The sequence below is a fragment of the Juglans regia genome, chromosome 12, assembly GCF_001411555.2.
Source record: "Juglans regia cultivar Chandler chromosome 12, Walnut 2.0, whole genome shotgun sequence".
Taxonomy (NCBI): domain Eukaryota; kingdom Viridiplantae; phylum Streptophyta; class Magnoliopsida; order Fagales; family Juglandaceae; genus Juglans; species Juglans regia.
The window spans coordinates 7,909,786-7,927,996 of NC_049912.1; the positions used below are offsets into that span (position 1 = coordinate 7,909,786).

The following is an 18,211-nucleotide window of genomic DNA, read 5'->3' on the forward strand; positions in this document are numbered from 1 at the left end:
TTTGAACGTTGACAAGTTACCCATTTCTGAATCTTTGATCACAAGAAAAAGTATCCCTGCATCTACTTTCAAGGCTTCCCCGAAGCTGAAATGCAGGGCGATTATAATCTTCAACCACTATAAAGGCTTTAAAACACTTAAGGCAGTCACCTTCTATTTGAACGTTGACAATATACCCCTTTTTGAATCCTTTAATCACAAGAAAAGTATCCCTACATCTACTTTCAAGGCTTCCTCCAAGTTGAAATGCCGGGGGATTATAATTTTCAACCACCATAGAGGCTTTAAAAGACTGCTTGCACTTCATTTGGCTTAGACTGCTGAAAGAGCAAGCTGTGGAAATTGAAATTGGAAAAAACCATGTCAAATTGAATCTCCAATGATAATGGACATCCAAAGATACAAAAAGAACGTCAAATTTTCAAGCACACCAATGATAGAGCAACTGTGGGAGAATTACAGTGACTTTAAGGACACTCTCGAACTGCAAGAGAGATAATCAACTCCCACAATCTAATATATTCAGAGTTAGATGTGATTTTCATACCATCCATGATAAACATGAACACCATCTTTTGCGTCATTATTTGGCCAAAGATCAAGCTCTACTACTCGCACACCTCTTTTTAGTGCCTTTATAATTGGAAGAACACTGTAGTCACTATTGAGTTGGTTACCAGTTAGATATGAATTATGACCAGTATAGATGAAATAATTAGACACTGGAGCAGTCATATCCTGGTGAACCGGAAACAAAAATGAATACATATTTAGTGTCGAACAGCAATGGACTCGATGATAAATTGAACTTGCTCTTTTTTATGGTTGTTTGTTACTCGGAAACGTTCAAGTAACAAACAGCCATCAAAAAGTAATTCTTTCCTCTCAATGGATTTTTCCAATAAATAAACAGAGCAACGATTGCATCAAAATAATCCAAATATCAGAGAAAGCATAGGAAAAGAAGAAAAGCCCACTTGAGAGCACTGGGAAAGAATCTTTCCCCAAGCAGCAGCTTTGGAACTCAATTTGGTCAGTGCAACTTTTTTGTAGGACGCTTCTTCGAACATAGTGCAGTGCCGACCACCTTTGATTTATCAGCATCCACGGCAGCTCCAAGTAAATCCACCACCAACCCCAGAACAAAAACTAAAACCACCTAAATGCACAACTCAAACAAAAACCCAAATTTCAAACACACTCAAGAGCACATGCAAAATCTAAAGCTTCAAAATTATTTTACCCAAAGAGTCAGAGTTTGAGAAACAATAATGAGAAAATACAATAAGTGATAAAGATATTGTTGAAGCTGAGAATTCATACAAGCCAAAAAGCATCAATCAAACTGAATCCACTGCCAATGTTTGCGATAGCAAAATGCGGCCGAATGGTCGAAGAGCACCTCTCAAGAACCTCTTCTACAACAATCTGTCATTTCCAACATAAAATAAAAAAATGTCAGGTAAATTAAAATCAAAAGAGCAATTTCCAAAATCTTCTAGTATCAAATTAGTCACAAATTAAGCTGGCACAAAAGAAAAATTACTTATCCCTAGTTGAATCATGTAAATAATCTCAAACCAAATTTCCAATTCAATCACTTTTAGCTTATTTTTTCCTAATATCACCCATTTCAAGCAGATAATTTCAAAGACTCCATTTTTATAAAACAATTTTAATTTACAAGTAAATGAATTTCAAAATCCATGAATATTAAATTTCCTATCACATGAGGAAGCAAAGGCAAGGTTTAGGAAAAATGTTTAAAGAGAGTGGTAGAAATGAAGAATGATGACTTTATTCGAGGAGAGGGGTTGAGAGAGAGAGCAGAGGTGATGACAACTGCTTCCCCTCCTCCATTGCTTAGCTGCCTCTGATCATCTGCTTGTCGCAATGGACAGCCTTGATGAAGTTTTCCCCAACCACAGACCAAGCTTTCTCCAAATGCTCCCTCAGAAACTTCACCATCGGAGTTGTCACGAAAAAAAGATGAAAATAAAAACCAACAAAATCTTTTGAATCCAGAATGAATGAAACAACAAAAAAATTTCAAACTACGCTTCAGATTCACATCCCACAGAGATAAAACAGAACACGGGGAGATCGATAAAAAATAAAGGATAAAATAGGCAAAAAGTGGTGGGCGAAAAACTACCGGAAGAGTGAAGACGCCGTGTGAAAGCGAATCTGAGGGGCTGGTTGAGGGTTCAGATCCATGGCGGATTTGAGTGTTGAGCCAAATCCGTCGCTTCGAGGGCGGCAACATCGGTTGCAAAGGAGAGAGGGCACGGGGTGGGGTGCGGCAGAGGAGAAAGAAAACGAAGAAACGAACACCAAAAGAGGAGAGAAGATGAGAAGAAGCAGAGAAGAGAGAAGACGAGAAAAAGTTTGCTTTTGGAGAGAAGAGGAAAAGGAAGTTGCAGAGGAAAGAGACAATGAAAGAGATAAGACTGAGAGATAAAAAAAAAACATTGAAGGTGCCAACCACCGAAAGACAATTATATCCTTACAATACACAGAAAATGCACAGCACCTGTGTATTGAATAGCAGGTCAAAATCAGTAAACTACAAGAAAACGGATGGACAAGAATTTACTGTTCATTACTGTAGCAGCTCGATAGCTATATTATATATATGTATGGATTAATACCTTTTTTCCTTCTATTATTAATTTCTGAACATAGGCAACAAGAGAAAGAACAAAGTAAATGATTTGTACACTCCTGTCCCGAACAGTTAATTTGGAAAAAGTATACAAATTTAAGATCTATATGAAAATTTTTGCTTTTTAATGGTTGACTCAACTAGTTTTCAAAGAGAATTATGTGTGAAGTTTATACATAATCGGGCAGTTAGATCTAGCATCACTCAAAGAAGATCCTTACGCACGCATGATCGATGGGATGAGTATCATGATTAGGTCATGATTGTTTACTGGGATTAGAAAATTCATCTCCAAACTCTGAAGACATTTTACAAAGGACAAATGCTAGTTTGTCCCCGAAGTGACAGGTCACTTTGCTCCTAGTGTGAATGTGTGGTTTTTAATATTTAAGAAAAAAATTGCATTAGCTGTCATTCCCGGGAAGAGTAGGACTACCCTTTTACAAAATCTTAGATACAATGAATTTGGATAAAACTCAACTGTATCAATAGTTTTTATTTTTGTTTTTGTGGGAATCAATCAATTACTGCATAAATAATTTTTTTTTATAAGTGAAAATATTATATATATCAATAGGAGTAATCAGGTACGTTGGACTTATACAAGAAAGTACCTAACTCATACTAGCTAGCCCCTAATAACCTAAAAAGCCCATGAAAATTAGGAATTTATCCAAAATACATCAAACCCAAATTGGAATAGAGTACACCTCCCCAGCCCCCAACCCTGTAAGACTAATACTCCACCCTAAACTCCCTCTACAAAGATGTCTTCATAATGCCCTCCATTTCGTCTTCTCTTGACTTGAGCTACCTCCCTTAACATCTAAGTTGATTGCCCAAGAAAGACACTTTAACTCCCTACTTTTCTAAATTTGATTTGGTTTCAAGCGAGTGGTCCGCCTTTATCGCAGTGAGTGGTGCTTTAAATTGGTCTTCACATCCTCCGTATGAAAGCCCCACAATATGCTGAATCTCCTTAACCTTAAGAAAAAACCAATCTGATGGTGAACTCACAATGTTGTTTGTCGGAGGAAGAGAAACCAGGGGGACAACATTATCCCCAGACACAGATCCCAACTGCTCTCTTCACCCTAGACATTCCTCCTCACAAGGCCCCAACTATAAACCCGTAATTTCCTCCACGCAATATCCTGCATTCAAATCTCGAACCTCCTCAACAGCTATATTGTTGTTGTCCATTGTTGCTGCCACTATTAGAGGTTCCTTCACCTCCGACATAGGTGTCGTCATTCCATTGTCGAGAACATTGCTTGTAGGTGCTCCACCCCCTGACGACCCTTTCTGTGCCACTTTGTCAAACCCTACTACTCCCTCAGGAGGCATAGAATAGGTACGAGGAGCACTACCTTTTGTTACCCTATTTTCATATTCTGAAAGAAGCTCGTCTACTTCTTCCGAAGTATTCAAAACCTGGAAGGACCCCATCTTCAACTAAAAGTGAAACCTAAAAAAAGGTACAACCCCAATTGCAACTAGTGACTGAGGGCAGTTAGATGGTGAACAGTGATGCCAGTATCTGATAACCCTATCTATGATGGCGTTGAACTGCCCTTTGCCGGCGCACTTGAGGCCTTCACCTGTACGATCTACCCCCCACCCCCGCTCATCCGTTTTCAACCCCCCACCCAAACCCATGACTAGCCAACCCCTTATCCACATTAACTCTCGTCAATTGAGCATTAACAGCCCACAAGACCCCTCTACTTCTCCCACACTCAAACACTCGACCAAGGTAGCATTCCACCCTGCACCACATGGTGCTTACCCTCCATTTCTCCCAATTTCACCCTACAGCTTTTGTCTCCTACAAGGGTTTTACCTTTGATCGAAGAAGGCCTTCCCACTATCTTTCCATCAACGAACTCCCCTCTATTTGCATGCTTCAGAACAACGGCTTTGGACCCAATGACGCTTCAAATGGAATTCAAAAAACCTTTCCATGCGATGTCATTCGGGCCTTCAAGGATCACCAACAAACATTTCCTCCTCCCATTCCGAAATTCTAGAAGATGCAGAAAATTGCCCCTTGCATTAATAAGATGTTGAATGATGAGAACTCCATTACCCATCCTTAACTCCCTGAAGAATCCATCATGAAAGATGAGTTCTAAACGATCCTCTATCGCCATATCGACCCATAAAGCTATCATCCCACATAGGCACATGAACATAGCTATCCTTTTACTATGTTTAAAGATGCAAAAGTTATTTCCTCCCTCTTTCGTAAAAATGAAAGTCTTTTATTCCACCTCTCACCTTCCATCTGAAAGGAGTCTATGTTGCTTGTGATCATCCTCTGGTCCCAAATCACAACATCATCTCCCAAAACATCAAGCTTCCTCTCACTTCATCATCTCCGGCATCATCTCCCAAAACATGTAGATCTGATGTAGGTTGCATCGGCGAAATCAAAGGAGTTGTTTCTTGAGAAAATCTTATCGTTGGATGGAAGACCAATGCCAAAGTGCCCTTAGATCAGGAATCGCCTGAGATCGACGGTGTATGATTTGTGAAAAACTTTAAGATATCAGAACTGCTACATACAGGCATAATTTTTGCCTGTATGTGCACATTGCTTAAGTGGCCGTCAGCGTTTATATTAAAAAAAAATGAAAAAAAAAAAAAGAACCCAGAAAGCCAAAAAACGAAATTCACTTCCGTATGCATGCACTTTTTCATTTCAAAACAAAAAACTCTCCCGCCATTTCGTCTACCCACTCCTCGACATCGAACTAGGTAAGATCCTTGGACAATGCCTTTTTTTTTTTCATCTGTGCTAGTGTTTAACAATGTTTGACTTGGGAAATTTGTCAAACGAAGGGTGGGGACTTCCAAAATCTGTGATGAGAAGAAGATGGGGAAATCTGTGAAATCTATGTGTTGTGAAATTTGAGACTATGTGAGTTGTGGAATCTGTGAAATAAATGATTGTTTTCTTTTTCTTTTTTTCCATTTTCTGGTTCAGTAAACCAACAGCCATAAACTAAGTTTAGAGCCATAAAGATAGAACAATGTCTGTGTCTTTCGTTGTCCCTTCAGTATGAGGGATCACTTCAGGAAATTGATACGAGAGAAGGGTATATATACACACAATTTTGAAATTGGAGAAGAATAGTCTCAAATCAAAACGCTGCATTTTGTGTTTTCAGATGGGAGTTCTTCAATTGAACGAAAGTCATGTGCACACCATTTTCATCACTTATTTCAAATGGGGCATTTTAGTCCACCTAGGAGACTGTCCGCGGGGAGGCCACCCCACGCCTGCATTTAGACTTTTTCTTAAGATATATGTTGGGATAAAAAATATTCCAAAATCCAAATACAGGTATTTAATTGTAGTTGCCATATATAATAGGTAGCTGTGAGTTAATTATTTGCTGTAGACTTTTGAATAAACCTGCATGCTTCCCTCCACGTCACAGTCCAAGAAAATCCTTCCCATGCAAACCTACGTATACAGTGTTTAAGTACCAGACAAGAAATGGAAGCCCATCGGTTTCTGCTCTGAAGTTACATCAAACCAATGAATTGGGTTAAGGACAAAAAATAAAGTAATTAACATATAGGAAAAAAAAATTATATACAGCATCTTTGACTGGAAACTTCGGTAGTTCCGCCATATATTTATATAGTGACCTATATATTTAGTATGAAAATGAATTTCGACAGTGACAGCCAAGCACATTTTAGCTTTCAAATAGGAAACAACCGATAAATATGTTATGAACAGATCATTAGGTCACTGGACTGGTCTCATGTTTTTTCTCTCTTTTGTTTGATTGAGTAACTGGTCAATTTTCTCGTAAGCACGTTGCTTGAAGTTTGCCCCAAGAACAATATGGCAGTGCTAAAATATTAGCTAGATGATCAAGTTTCTAACTGCTACCAAGCGGGAAATTAGATGGACGGAGACGTCTTGACTGAGTAGTACTTAATTATAAAAACAATGGCACACCCACTGCGAAAGCCACCTTGAATTTCAACAGATCAGGTTTGTCCAAACATTTGAATCTTCTAATGAAGCAGGTAATCTGCAAGCTCATGTGGGGTACTCTTTTACCCCCCAATATCATATGGAGGACTAACCGTCACGTCGTTTAGTTTGTTGATTTTGTTAATCTGATCTTATAGTTTTCTTTCTTGCATTATGAATTTTATTTACGAACAAGTCTTCTTGATGGGTTGTAACGCCCCAGTTCCGCAGGGATCAAAGAGTTACTCCCTATAACTTAAAACTCACAATTCATCAATATATTTATAGATTCCAAAATATAACATCATTAGAATACTACAACATCTCTTAGTAAAATCCGCCACTTCTCATAAATCTTCTATGAGCAATCCACTATGCTTAAAAAATCATCTTACCGATGCTCTATAATCCTGATCCTTAGCTGGACTATTCAAAATCATCTGAAAAATATATGGAGATAAGGGATGAGTTATCAACAACTCAGTAAGCAGATGACATATACTAGTGTGTAAACATGAGCATTTTCACAAAGTTCAGAATGCAGAAACAAAACATTTCAGTATCAATATGCAAATCTCAAAAAATACATATTATCAAAAAATCAGAGCGACTTTCCAAACATTTCATATTCAGAAACCAACTTTTCATATTTAAAGACTCCTTTGGCACAGCATGATTGAACATCTTCGTCTTATCATATCATATCATATCAGAGCATCATATCAGAACAGAGACCATGTTTAACCCCCGTGGTAAGGTTGTGCATCTTGCAGAAAGCCAAGCAGAACATAAATCACTATGTTACCAAAGCGATTGCACTCAGAACAAAAAACCACTATTATATCTCGTGGCGGGCCAGAGGTCACTATTGTATCCCGTGACAAGGCCAGAGGTCACTATTGTATCCCGTGACAGGGCCAGAGGTCACTACTGTATCCCGTGATAGGGCCAGAGGTCACTATTATATCCCGTGATAGGGCCACATATCAGAGTAAAACAGAATCAGAATCACCATATCAGAGTCAGAATCAGAGTCAGAACAGAATCAGAAATTCATGCCAAAGGTTTTTCAGATGCCACATCATAACAGAGTATAGAACATCTTCAGAACAAAACAGAATCGATCACAGAACATACTTTATGCACAAAATTTCATATTTCTTTTTCAAAGTTTAGAAACAGAATGTAAAAAATAAGCTCATATATACACAAGTCATGACATAAAATATTTTCTTCTTAAACAGAATCTCATGAGTAATGTAGAAGAAATATCTGAGATTGTTTTCAGATTTCGTTTCATAACAAAACATGCACATTTTCCAAAAGGACCTCAGTTCATTTTATTTTACTGCAAAGTCTAGCATATAAACCCCGCTTAGAACTTCTTAGCTTTTTCAGAATTTTCCTCAAAATGTCGAACAATAGTTAACATCACCTATATAAATAACCACGTAATTCTCATAAATTCCAATCGAACACATATTTTAATATTTAAACCTAAGATGCTAAAATAACCTATTTCAATTCTTCAAAAAAAAAACCTAACTTCACGTAATCCTAAAATATCGGCACATTTTCTAAATTCATCAATATCCACTTAATCGAATTCGTACTGAAGAAGAAAATTTATCGAATAAGTATTATGATAATTATAGAACTCAATAAAAATTAATATTCAAAATATCTAAAATATTAACAATATTTTATAAATAAAAAGAATACATTGGTTACTAAAATTTTCCTAAAATAAGTCATGAAAGACTCATCTCTTAAGAAAAATAGATTTACTTCCTTTAACTAACAATATTATCAAAATACAATATAATATTTATTGAAACTTAAAACAAAATCCTATTTAAATATAAACTCAACAAAAAAATTCTCACCCGAAAACTAAAACCGGGAACTTTCTATATATATATATAGGTTAAAACTAGTAAGTGCCCAAGTTAAAACTTTACTTATAAATATACATACATATATATATATATATAAATACACCCTATACATAAAACAAACGACAAACATACACAAGATTAAAAGAAAAAATGCAGCGGCGGCAAGGACTCACCGAGATGGTAAGTGCGACGGCGCAGTGTGCAGTGGGAGGTGGTGCACTTGATCGCTATGCACTGGACGAGAAAGAGAGAGAGAGATGCACGGTGAGAGAGAGCTTACGGGATGAGCAAGCCGAACGTGAGAGAGAAAACATAGAGGGAGATTACCGTGCGGCGGAGGTGGCATGAGGCGGACCTGGGGTGACGGAAAACTTCGCCGGCGGTTTCTGGAGCTGCAACGTGAAGGAGCTCTCGGTGGTTAGTGGTTTTAATGGGTCAAGGTAGGAGGAAAAACATCCTCTGTTTCGGGAGTGAAAAATAGAGGCTTGCGAGATGGCTATCGAAGGCTACACTTGTGGGTTCACAGCTGGGTCATGGTGGTGGCGTATGGCGGTGTTGAGGAGGAGCATGCGGCGACTTGACCTCCTTGGGAGGCTGCGTTTTCCATGAGATGGTTGGGTAAAACCGTGAAGATGCAGGTTGGCTTTTGGCCGTGCGCGGGCGAGTCTCTTGACGTGCGATCCGTGTGCTCAGCGTCTCACATGGTGCTACCCGTGGTGATGATCCTCCTCTTCTGGCCGTGAGTGGTGCACTGCAGAAGTGCACGGTGGTGTTTTGAGCCTAGGTGATTGCCGTTTACTGGGCGTCAGTTTTACGTGTATGGAGATGGAGGTTGGCGTCAAACCAGGAGGGGCTGCACGATGGTGGTCTCTGGAGGCTGGTGGCAGCGACGGCACGGGGTAGTTTTCCAAGTCTAAGATGAAAACGTGTATCTATATGGGTGATAAGAAAACCCTAAAGTTTGAAAAGAGAAATACGTGCATGGGGTAGTGTCGTGCGTGAGAAAATAAAACAAATAAATAAAATAATAAAATTAATGTCCAAAAATAAAATTATTCAATAAAGCAAAGAGTAATTTAAAAGTAAACACTAATTAATATCAAGAAAGCACATCAAAGTAAATTTCACAACTTAAGAGTTATAAAAATCCAACGAAAAAATCCGATAAATTTTAAAACAAGAAAAAAAATATTTAAAATAATTAAAATATTCCTTCACTAAAAAAAATTAAAAATAAAAAAAAAGTACGGGATATTACATTGGTAACTCGAACATAACTCGATTATTAAATAACGATACAACACTGTATAAAACTATTCGACTCTGTTAAGATTTATGATCAAACTTGTTTACAACTCAGCTCTATGCGTGAACAAATTCGTGGGGATGAGAGCCCTCGCCACTCTCCTTTGCACTCTCCTCTCAGTTATGAGTCATGACTGCATTTACTTGCTTGTTCGGTCTTTCCCTTACCAAAAATGAAAAAGAAAAGCTCATTGTTCTTTGTGGATGGAAAAAATAAACAGTTCATTGTTCAGCTTAGGGTGATTTTTGTTCCATCTATTGTTCTTGGTGGAATGTAGTTGTCTGTTCTTTGTGAATCATAGGCTTCAAATATTTTGGGCGTAAAAAATGCGGTATGAGGGGTCCAAGCTTAAGTGTTAATTTTTGTTTGAGAAGATTGTGATTTTTGTATGACTAATATTGTTTTTATCCTGGAGGTTTTTGACAAGGATTCAGAGCCAGATTCTCCTTCACCTTGGTCCTTGGGCTTGATAAAAATCTCACTCTTTTGTTTTGAATCTGGTAAATCTGAATATTTCTATATGACTCTGGTCAAGCTATAAGCATCCTTGTAGTTATTTCTCTTACCGTGGGTGTTGCTTTGATTTTGGTTCTATTTTTCAAATTTTATACTTGGCTATTTTTCAAAGTTGCATATTATTTTGGAAACTTTTTTCGCAATTTGTACTTAGCACTTTTGACAAATTTGTCAGTATAGCATTGGATGAAAGATCTATCTCGTAAATTATTTTAATTAAAAAAATATTATTTGAACTTGTAATGCCCCAAGAACTTCTTCATTCCAAAAAATATAGGATCTCTCACATACCACCTACACTCATAAGATAGTATGGGATATCATTTCATCGTAGGTGCCATGGTTCAAGTACCACATGTTAAAAAAATTTCAAATTAATGGACCTACATAAATCATATATTGTATAATTGTCAAATATAAGGTTTGAGTAATGTCTAAAAGGCCCAATAAGTGTGATCAATAAAGTAATATAACCGGGTCATTGACACATCTCTAGAAGCCCATGATTTTGGTCAGATCATGAGCATTATGTTAAGATAAATTAGTCTTCAGCATCAGTTATCTCTACCAACAGACTAGTGGATGAGTCCACAAGTTAGGTGCTTATCAGGATAGAGTTGTAGTTGGCTTAATCCTATGTATATGTATGGTTATCCTTATCTCCTATATTTTAGGAGATTGTACATATCAGTTTGTTCACTTTAAATCTATACCTATAAATACAATACACAAAGGCAAGATAATTTATCCTTGCCAGCCTTCTATTTCAGTATTTCTTTCTTGGCATCAGAGCCTCCAAGTTCACACCGAATCTATGGCTAATTCAAACCATTCCACTACTTCTTCATCATTATCCATTCCTAACCTGTCACATCCATTGTATACTAAACTGGATGATACAAATTACCTTGCATGGGTGTGTCAATTTCTCACCATACAGCGAACAAATGGACTACTGGGCATTGTTGATGGTTCAAAGCCCTGTCTAGATCAGTTTATTCAGGATCCTAATACAAAGGATTCCATGGTGCTGAACCCAGATTTTGTTCTCTTGGAAAAGAAGGATCAGTTTATTCTAAGCTAGTTCATTGCTACACTGTCTGATAAGATTGTCCCCATAGTGTATGGATTAAATACCTCTAGACAGGTATGGAATGCTCTTTCAACCAGGTATGCTTCACCCTCAAAATCTCGGGTGAATCATCTCAGGCGCCAGTTGCAAACCCTGAAACAAGGCACTCGAACCTACAGTGAGTTTGTTGGATCAGCAAAGGCTATTGCAGACCAATTAGGTTTAGTTGGTAAAACTGTAAGTGATGAAGATATTATCTCCTACATTATAGGTGGATTAAACCCATCCTATAATCCATTCATTGCATCTTACTCTTTTGCTAATAAGGACTCCTCTATGAACCTTGAGGAGTTCCAATCTGAACTCCTTAGTTATGAACAACTACTCGAGAATCAGGCACCTATTACAGAAATAAGTTCTTAAAAAATTCTCAGGACAAAACCGCAAGCCAAAGCATGGTTTTAAAGGAACATCAAGGTACCCTACTGGGAAAAACTCAAACCAGAAGAAAAACTATATTCACTATGGACACCAGCCACATGGTAAGAACTCTTCAGATCAATTTACCTCCAACAAGACTCATTGTCAAATCTTTGGTAAAAGCAGTCATCAGGCATTAAACTGCTTTCATCAAATGGATTTTTCCTATCAAGGAAGGCATCCCCCGATTGAACTTGCAACCATGGTATCACAGTCTAATGCATTACATGGTGATGATGAGTGGCTAGCTGACAATGGGGCTACAAATCATATCACAGCAGACTTGAATAATCTGACATTGCAGCAACCATACCAGTGTATTGACACTGTCACTATTGGGAATGGTAATGGTCTTCACATTACACACATAGGCTCATCTTCATTTAGAACACCTAACTCTATTGTTCACCTGAAAAATATTCTCCATTGTCCAGATGCATCAAACAATCTACTCTTTATACAAAAGTTTTGTCATGACAATAATTGCTCATTCAAATTTACTGACAGTCATTTCTTAATCAAGGACAACTTGACAGGGGTGATCCTCCTACAGAGGCCAAGTGAAGGTGGCCTATATCCAATGCAATTAGGAAATTTAGTCAAGAAGAAAAAGGCATTTGTGGCTTTGGTTGGAGTCAAGACTACCATAGACATGGCACAAGAGACTTGGACATCCTCACACTTAGATTCTGCATCGAGTTCTCCAGAATATCATCTTCCAATAAGCTCTAGCAAGTCTCAGTGAAGTCTATGTATGCCTTGTCAATTAGGAAAGAGTAAACAACTTCCTTTTTTAGAGTCTACTGAAGTGTCTTCTAGTTCATTAGAGTTAATTCACAGTGATGTATGGACATCCCCTATTCCTTCAATAAATGGATGTAACTATTATGTGGTTTTTATTGATGATTTTTCAAGATATTCATGGTTCTTTCCTCTTAAGCACAAATCTAATTTATTTGAGTGCTTTGTCAAGTTCAAATGCATCCTTGAAAATCTACTATCCCGAAAGATCAAACAATTGCAAACTGATGGAGGTGGTGAGTATACCTCTCGGTTTTTTGCCAAATATCTCAATGACAATTGGATTTTTCATCGCATAGCCTGCACCCATACCTCCTAGCAAAATGGGATTGCAGAGAGGAAACACAGGCACATTATTGAAACAGGGCTTACTTTACTAGCTCAATCATTTCTTTCTTCTGAGTATTGGGTAGAAGAATTTCATACTGCTGTGTATTCTATAAACAGATTACCATCTTCCTCTATACAATTTGACACTCCCTTTACTAAACTCTTCAAATCTGAACCAAACTACTTCTTCATGAAAACCTTTGGGTGTGCTCGTTATCCTTTGCTTAGACCTTACAATAAGCACAAGCTAGAGTTTAGAAGTAAGCAATGTGTGTTTCTTGGGTATGGCACCAATCAAAAATGATACAAATGCCTTGACTTAGAAACAAATAAAGTATGTGTGTCAAGACATGTAGTCTTTGATGAATAGTTATTTCCTGCACAGGTAAAGGCTACACCTTCCAATCATGTACGAGATCAATCCCTCCACTCATGTATCACTCTATTAACTTCTGATTTCTATTCTATTAATAATCTCAGTGAGACAATTCCCTAGTTAAACTCTAAAACAATATCCTCACAGCAGCCAACACAAGAACCAATTCCTCCAACTTCAATATCTGCTATAAAGGAACCTTATCTTAGCACTGATTTCAATTCATATTTGATACCAGAATCTTCTCAGACCACCTTACCTAGTATGCACACTCTTTCTCCAGCATCTATAGTGGCCCCAACTAGAGTCATCACTCGATCAATGGCTAGCAACTCTAGGCCCAAACATTTTGCTGACTTTCAATTGTACCACTCAAATAAGTCCACCAAACATCCTATTAAAGCCTTACTCACAGCAACCCTTCCTCGTGAACCAACTGCATTCTCACAAGCAATAGTAAACCCTCAATGGTTAGTAGCAATGGAAAGTGAGTTCAAGGCTCTAGTGGATAATGAAACATGGATTCTCAGTCCAAGACCTAGAGATTGACATGTCATCAACAGCAAGTGCGTGTATAAGCTAAAAACAAAAGCTAATGGCTCTATTGATAGATTCAAAGTTAGATTGGTAGCTAAAGGCTTTGAACAAAGAGATGGAATTGACTACCCTGAGACCTTTAGTCTAGTGATAAAAACCAGCCACGATTAGGCTGCTGCTAGCTATTGCACAACACTTTCATTGGCACATTAAGCAGCTGGATGTGTCCAATGCTTTCCTCCATGGCGTTCTTTCTAAAGAAGTATTTATAGAGCAACCAAAAGGATTTGTGGGATTTGTGAATTAGAGGTATCCTAACCATGTATGCAGATTACATAAGGCCATCTATGGCCTTAAGCAAGCTCCTCGAGTATGGTACAATCGACTCACTCAAACCTTACAATGTCTCGACTTCCAAGGTTCCCTGCTTGACACCTCTATTTTTATGCTTCATCTATGTTGATGACATTATTGTAATGGGGACACATTCGTCGAGTATTCAGTGGTTGATTGAGAATCTACAAAAGGTGTTCAAAATGAAAGATCTAGGGAATTTATCCTACTTTCTTGGAGTACATGTACACAGAGGCAAAGAGGGGATGCATCTTAGCCAAGCAAAATATATTTGTGATCTTCTTGACAGAGTTGACATGCATGGAGCTAAACCTTACTCAGCACCATGCTTGTCTGGTAAGAAACTCAGCAAGTTTGAAGGAAACCCAATCAATGATCCTACACTTTATAGACATATCGTGGGGGCTTTACAATACTACACACTCACACGACCTGAAATAGCCTTTTCAGTTAATCAACTGTGCCAGTTTCTACATTGTCCCACTACAGTTCATATGATAGAAGCAAAAAGGGTGTTAAGATATCTTAAAGGCACAGTCGATTATGGCTTGTGGTTACCTACGGTTCAATGCCTACTCTGATTCTGACTGGGCTGGTGATCCAACTGACAGGAGGTCTACAAGTGGCTATGGAATGTTTCTAGGTAATTGCTTAATTTCCTGGCAAGCCAAGAAACAACCTGTAGATTCAAGGTCCAGTACAGAAGCAGAGTACCGAGCAATGGCCATATGTACTGCTGAATTATATTGGATACGCATGCTAATCAGAGAACTTAAATGTCCATTAGTAACATCTCCACAATCATGGTGTGATAATATGGTAGCCATTGCACTTGCCTCTAATCTTATTTTTCATGCTAGAACAAAACATGTGGAAGTAGATTATCATTTTATTAGAGAGAAAGTGCTGAATAAAGACATTATTATTCACTACATTGCAACTACAGATCAATGTGCAAATATTCTTACCAAGGGTTTGACTGCTCCTCGGATTCCAGAACTCAGAGACAAACTTATGGTCATTAATCCTCCCATGAGTTTGAAAGGGGATGTTAAGATAAACCAGTCTTCGACATCAGTTATCTCTTCCAACAGACTAGAGCATGAATCCAAGAGTTAGGTGCTTATTTGGATAGAGTTGTAGTTGGCTTAATCCTATGTATATATGTGGTTATCCTTACCTCCTAAATTTTAGGAGATTGTACATATCAGTTTTTTCACTGTAAATCTATTCCTATAAATACAATACACAAAGGCAGGATAATTTATCCTTGCCAGCCTTCTATTTCAGTATTTCTTTCTCATTAAAGTGTTACGAGCCTATTAATTCATGTGTAGAGACCCATTAAAGATCCATGTAATTATACAGGTCATGGACCCTACTCCAAATTCATTCTTGACTCTAGGCATTCCATTGTTGTGAGTTTTTTCAAAGAGTGAGTCTTGGACATTAAAGACTATATTGTTGCGCTCTTCTCTTCGATGGCTACAGGTATGCTCTCTTTACAAATTTCTACATCGGTTTGACAATTGATCTAGGCATATATGGATTCTCCAAATCCAACAGCTGGTATTAGAGCCTCCTTGTCAAATCGTTGTGCAAGTTCTATTTTATATTTTGAAAGAATATAGTATCTCTTATTTGTAAATACGGTTTCAAATATGTTATCTCTTATTTGTGATTTTTTTTACCGTTCAAAATTATTTTTGGTCGACTTTGAGTGTTTGTGGGTGACCAAAATTTGTTCTCAATTTGATGCGGTGGTCATCTTGTGTAGTTCATCAGACTTCTCCAAAATCGCCACTTACGATGACCAAAGTCATTTTTTGCATTTATTTTTACTATTTTTTTTTAAATTCTGTCGGAGGTGCAGGAGGACATCGAAAATGTCCTCACCTGTGTCCCCTCGTCCAAATCAGCAGGAAACAATGTCTAATCGGCAAGTATAGTGGCCAAAATAGCGACACCAACGGCTATTGTTTCATGCTATAGGATTTCGGGTGGGGTTTTTCTTTGAATTGGACTTCAGCTTTATATAAGCTTTAATTTAGTCCAATTCCTAGGTCTAACCCTCAACAAGGATATTAAGTGAGTTGGGTTTGTATAATGTAACACCCACTAGATCACCCCTTAAACATTTTAGATTAGGCTTATCATTTTGGGTTATTAATTACATTAGGGTTGATGATAAGGTTAGCCTTAATCTTAGCACTTACTACAAAATTCACATAAGATTAATGGAATTATCTAAAATGGAAGATTCAGTGCTATGCAGCTTGAATTATGAAGTTTGGGAGGATTTGGTCGCCAACAAATTGATTGCGAAACTCGAATTTGGTGGTTAGCAGCAAATTGATCCTAGTCGGGATGAATTATCCCGCCGAGTAGATGCCGTGTGCACTGAATATAACTAGCGTGGAGGTCACAAATGAATGGGCATGGAGGTCACAAAAACCACACGGCCTTCTCCTCATTGACCGAGTAGAAAGACTCCCGACCGGGATTAAAGACTCCACTTGTCTTTTCTAGTTGTTGCTCACGATGTCGTTTAGGTGGACTTTTAAGTTGGTCAGTTAGACTAGTCGCACAATCTAACCACCGAGAACCTTATTGCCTTGTCTTCACGCCCTTTGGTCGTGAACCTCATCACCTGTCGAGAGGTAAGCCTTCTAACCTTGGGCGAGAGAAATCTCTTTGCTACCTACAGGAGAAATCTCTTTGCTACCCACAGGACAAGCCTTCTCCCCCAAATCTCCTCGGCTCTCTTCAGATCTCGTTGCCTCTCATCAGTCTGGATCCGTAGTCTCTTCTATTGTACTAAAATACTCACATTTTTCACATCTTCTCATTCCTTCAAATCCAAAAAAATGAATAAAAATATCTAGAAATAAAATAAAATCCATAGTATTGAAGGAAAAATGACACTTTTCATAAATAAAATAGTGATAAAAATCACATAAAAATAACACTAATCGTAACTCCGTTCCCCCCCCCCCCCAAAAAAAAAAAAAAACTATCCAAAACCGAAACTCAACAAAAATTTGCCAAATTGAAGCCATGTGAACCCACTGGTTGCAAGGGGAATTTCATGACTTTTTGGTCAACCAAACCATACCCCACAACCTAGCCACCACTGTAGAATCATTGTAGCCACAATAAGGAAGAAAGCATGGTGGTTTCAGGACACTATTCCCCTTGCTCAAAAGGACACAAACTATAGAAGGCAGTCTGAAAATTTCAGCAGGACAACTCCACCTCATCACCTTATTTCGGGCTATACCTTCATGATCACTTGGCCGCCAACTCTCCACCCTCTAGCACCAGAAAAGGTCTTCAGAAAGTGACCTTGCTCCTACACAAATCAGCCATGATGATGGTTCAAAGGGATTAGTCAAGACAATGATTAAAATCTACCAAAGGAAATCCAGTTGAACCCGTCAGACCCCTTGGGTGGTTTTGATGATTTTCACCCCTCTCCTCTGCCCCACGACTTGCCCAGCCCCCATAGGAGTAATGTAGCAACCATAGGAGTGAAATCATGGTAGTTTAGGGCACTATTTCTTTCTTTACAAGTGACACAAAGTGATGGAAGCAAATCTAGAAAATTCAAATTCACACACCATATTCCATCAAACTCCTTGAACCAAGCCAACGTCTCCTCCCCTTTGGCTGCCTATAAAAGTCCCCCTCTCCACTCATTTCCTCCACACCTCAGCTCTAAGCTTCCTCTTGAGCCTTGAAGAGCACTTCCCCTCTTAGATATCAAAAGAGTGAAACCGAGTGAGTTCTTGACTGTTCTTTTGTAAGGCTCTCTTGAGTGCTTGGAAGACCACAAAATTTGAAAGTTTTCTTGCTTTTGATCTTAGTTAGCATATCAAG

At 38.2% G+C, this 18,211-nt stretch overlaps 1 protein-coding gene across 2 annotated transcripts; it reads right to left on the bottom strand.

Moving 5' to 3' along the window:
• Positions 1-819: 819 nt before the first annotated feature.
• Positions 820-2,399, bottom strand: LOC109010401. 2 transcript variants are annotated; one of them, XR_004797824.1, is made up of 3 exons: positions 2,156-2,399; positions 1,324-1,959; positions 820-1,159 (listed from the first exon to the last, which is right to left on the bottom strand). XR_004797824.1 is itself a non-coding variant. In XM_035683858.1 (3 exons), the coding sequence occupies exons 1-3, from the start codon at positions 2,264-2,266 to the stop codon at positions 1,034-1,036; spliced, it is 342 nt and encodes a 113-aa protein (XP_035539751.1). In that variant the 5' UTR covers positions 2,267-2,399; the 3' UTR covers positions 820-1,033. The 2 variants fall into 2 exon arrangements, 1 of the variants encoding a protein (XP_035539751.1); XM_035683858.1 differs by having other exon boundaries at positions 1,324-1,428.
• Positions 2,400-18,211: the final 15,812 nt, after the last annotated feature.

Bases quoted from the DNA above. Each gene is read 5' to 3' on its own strand.
- LOC109010401 (XM_035683858.1), bottom strand. From the start codon at position 2,266: ATGTTGCCGCCCTCGAAGCGACGGATTTGGCTCAACACTCAAATCCGC. The intron at 1,429-2,155 runs GTAGTTTTTCGC...TGGAAATGACAG, and splicing joins ACGGCGTCTTCACTCTTCCG to ATTGTTGTAGAAGAGGTTCT. The intron at 1,160-1,323 runs GTATGAATTCTC...TTGTGCATTTAG, and splicing joins TGATTGATGCTTTTTGGCTT to GTGGTTTTAGTTTTTGTTCT.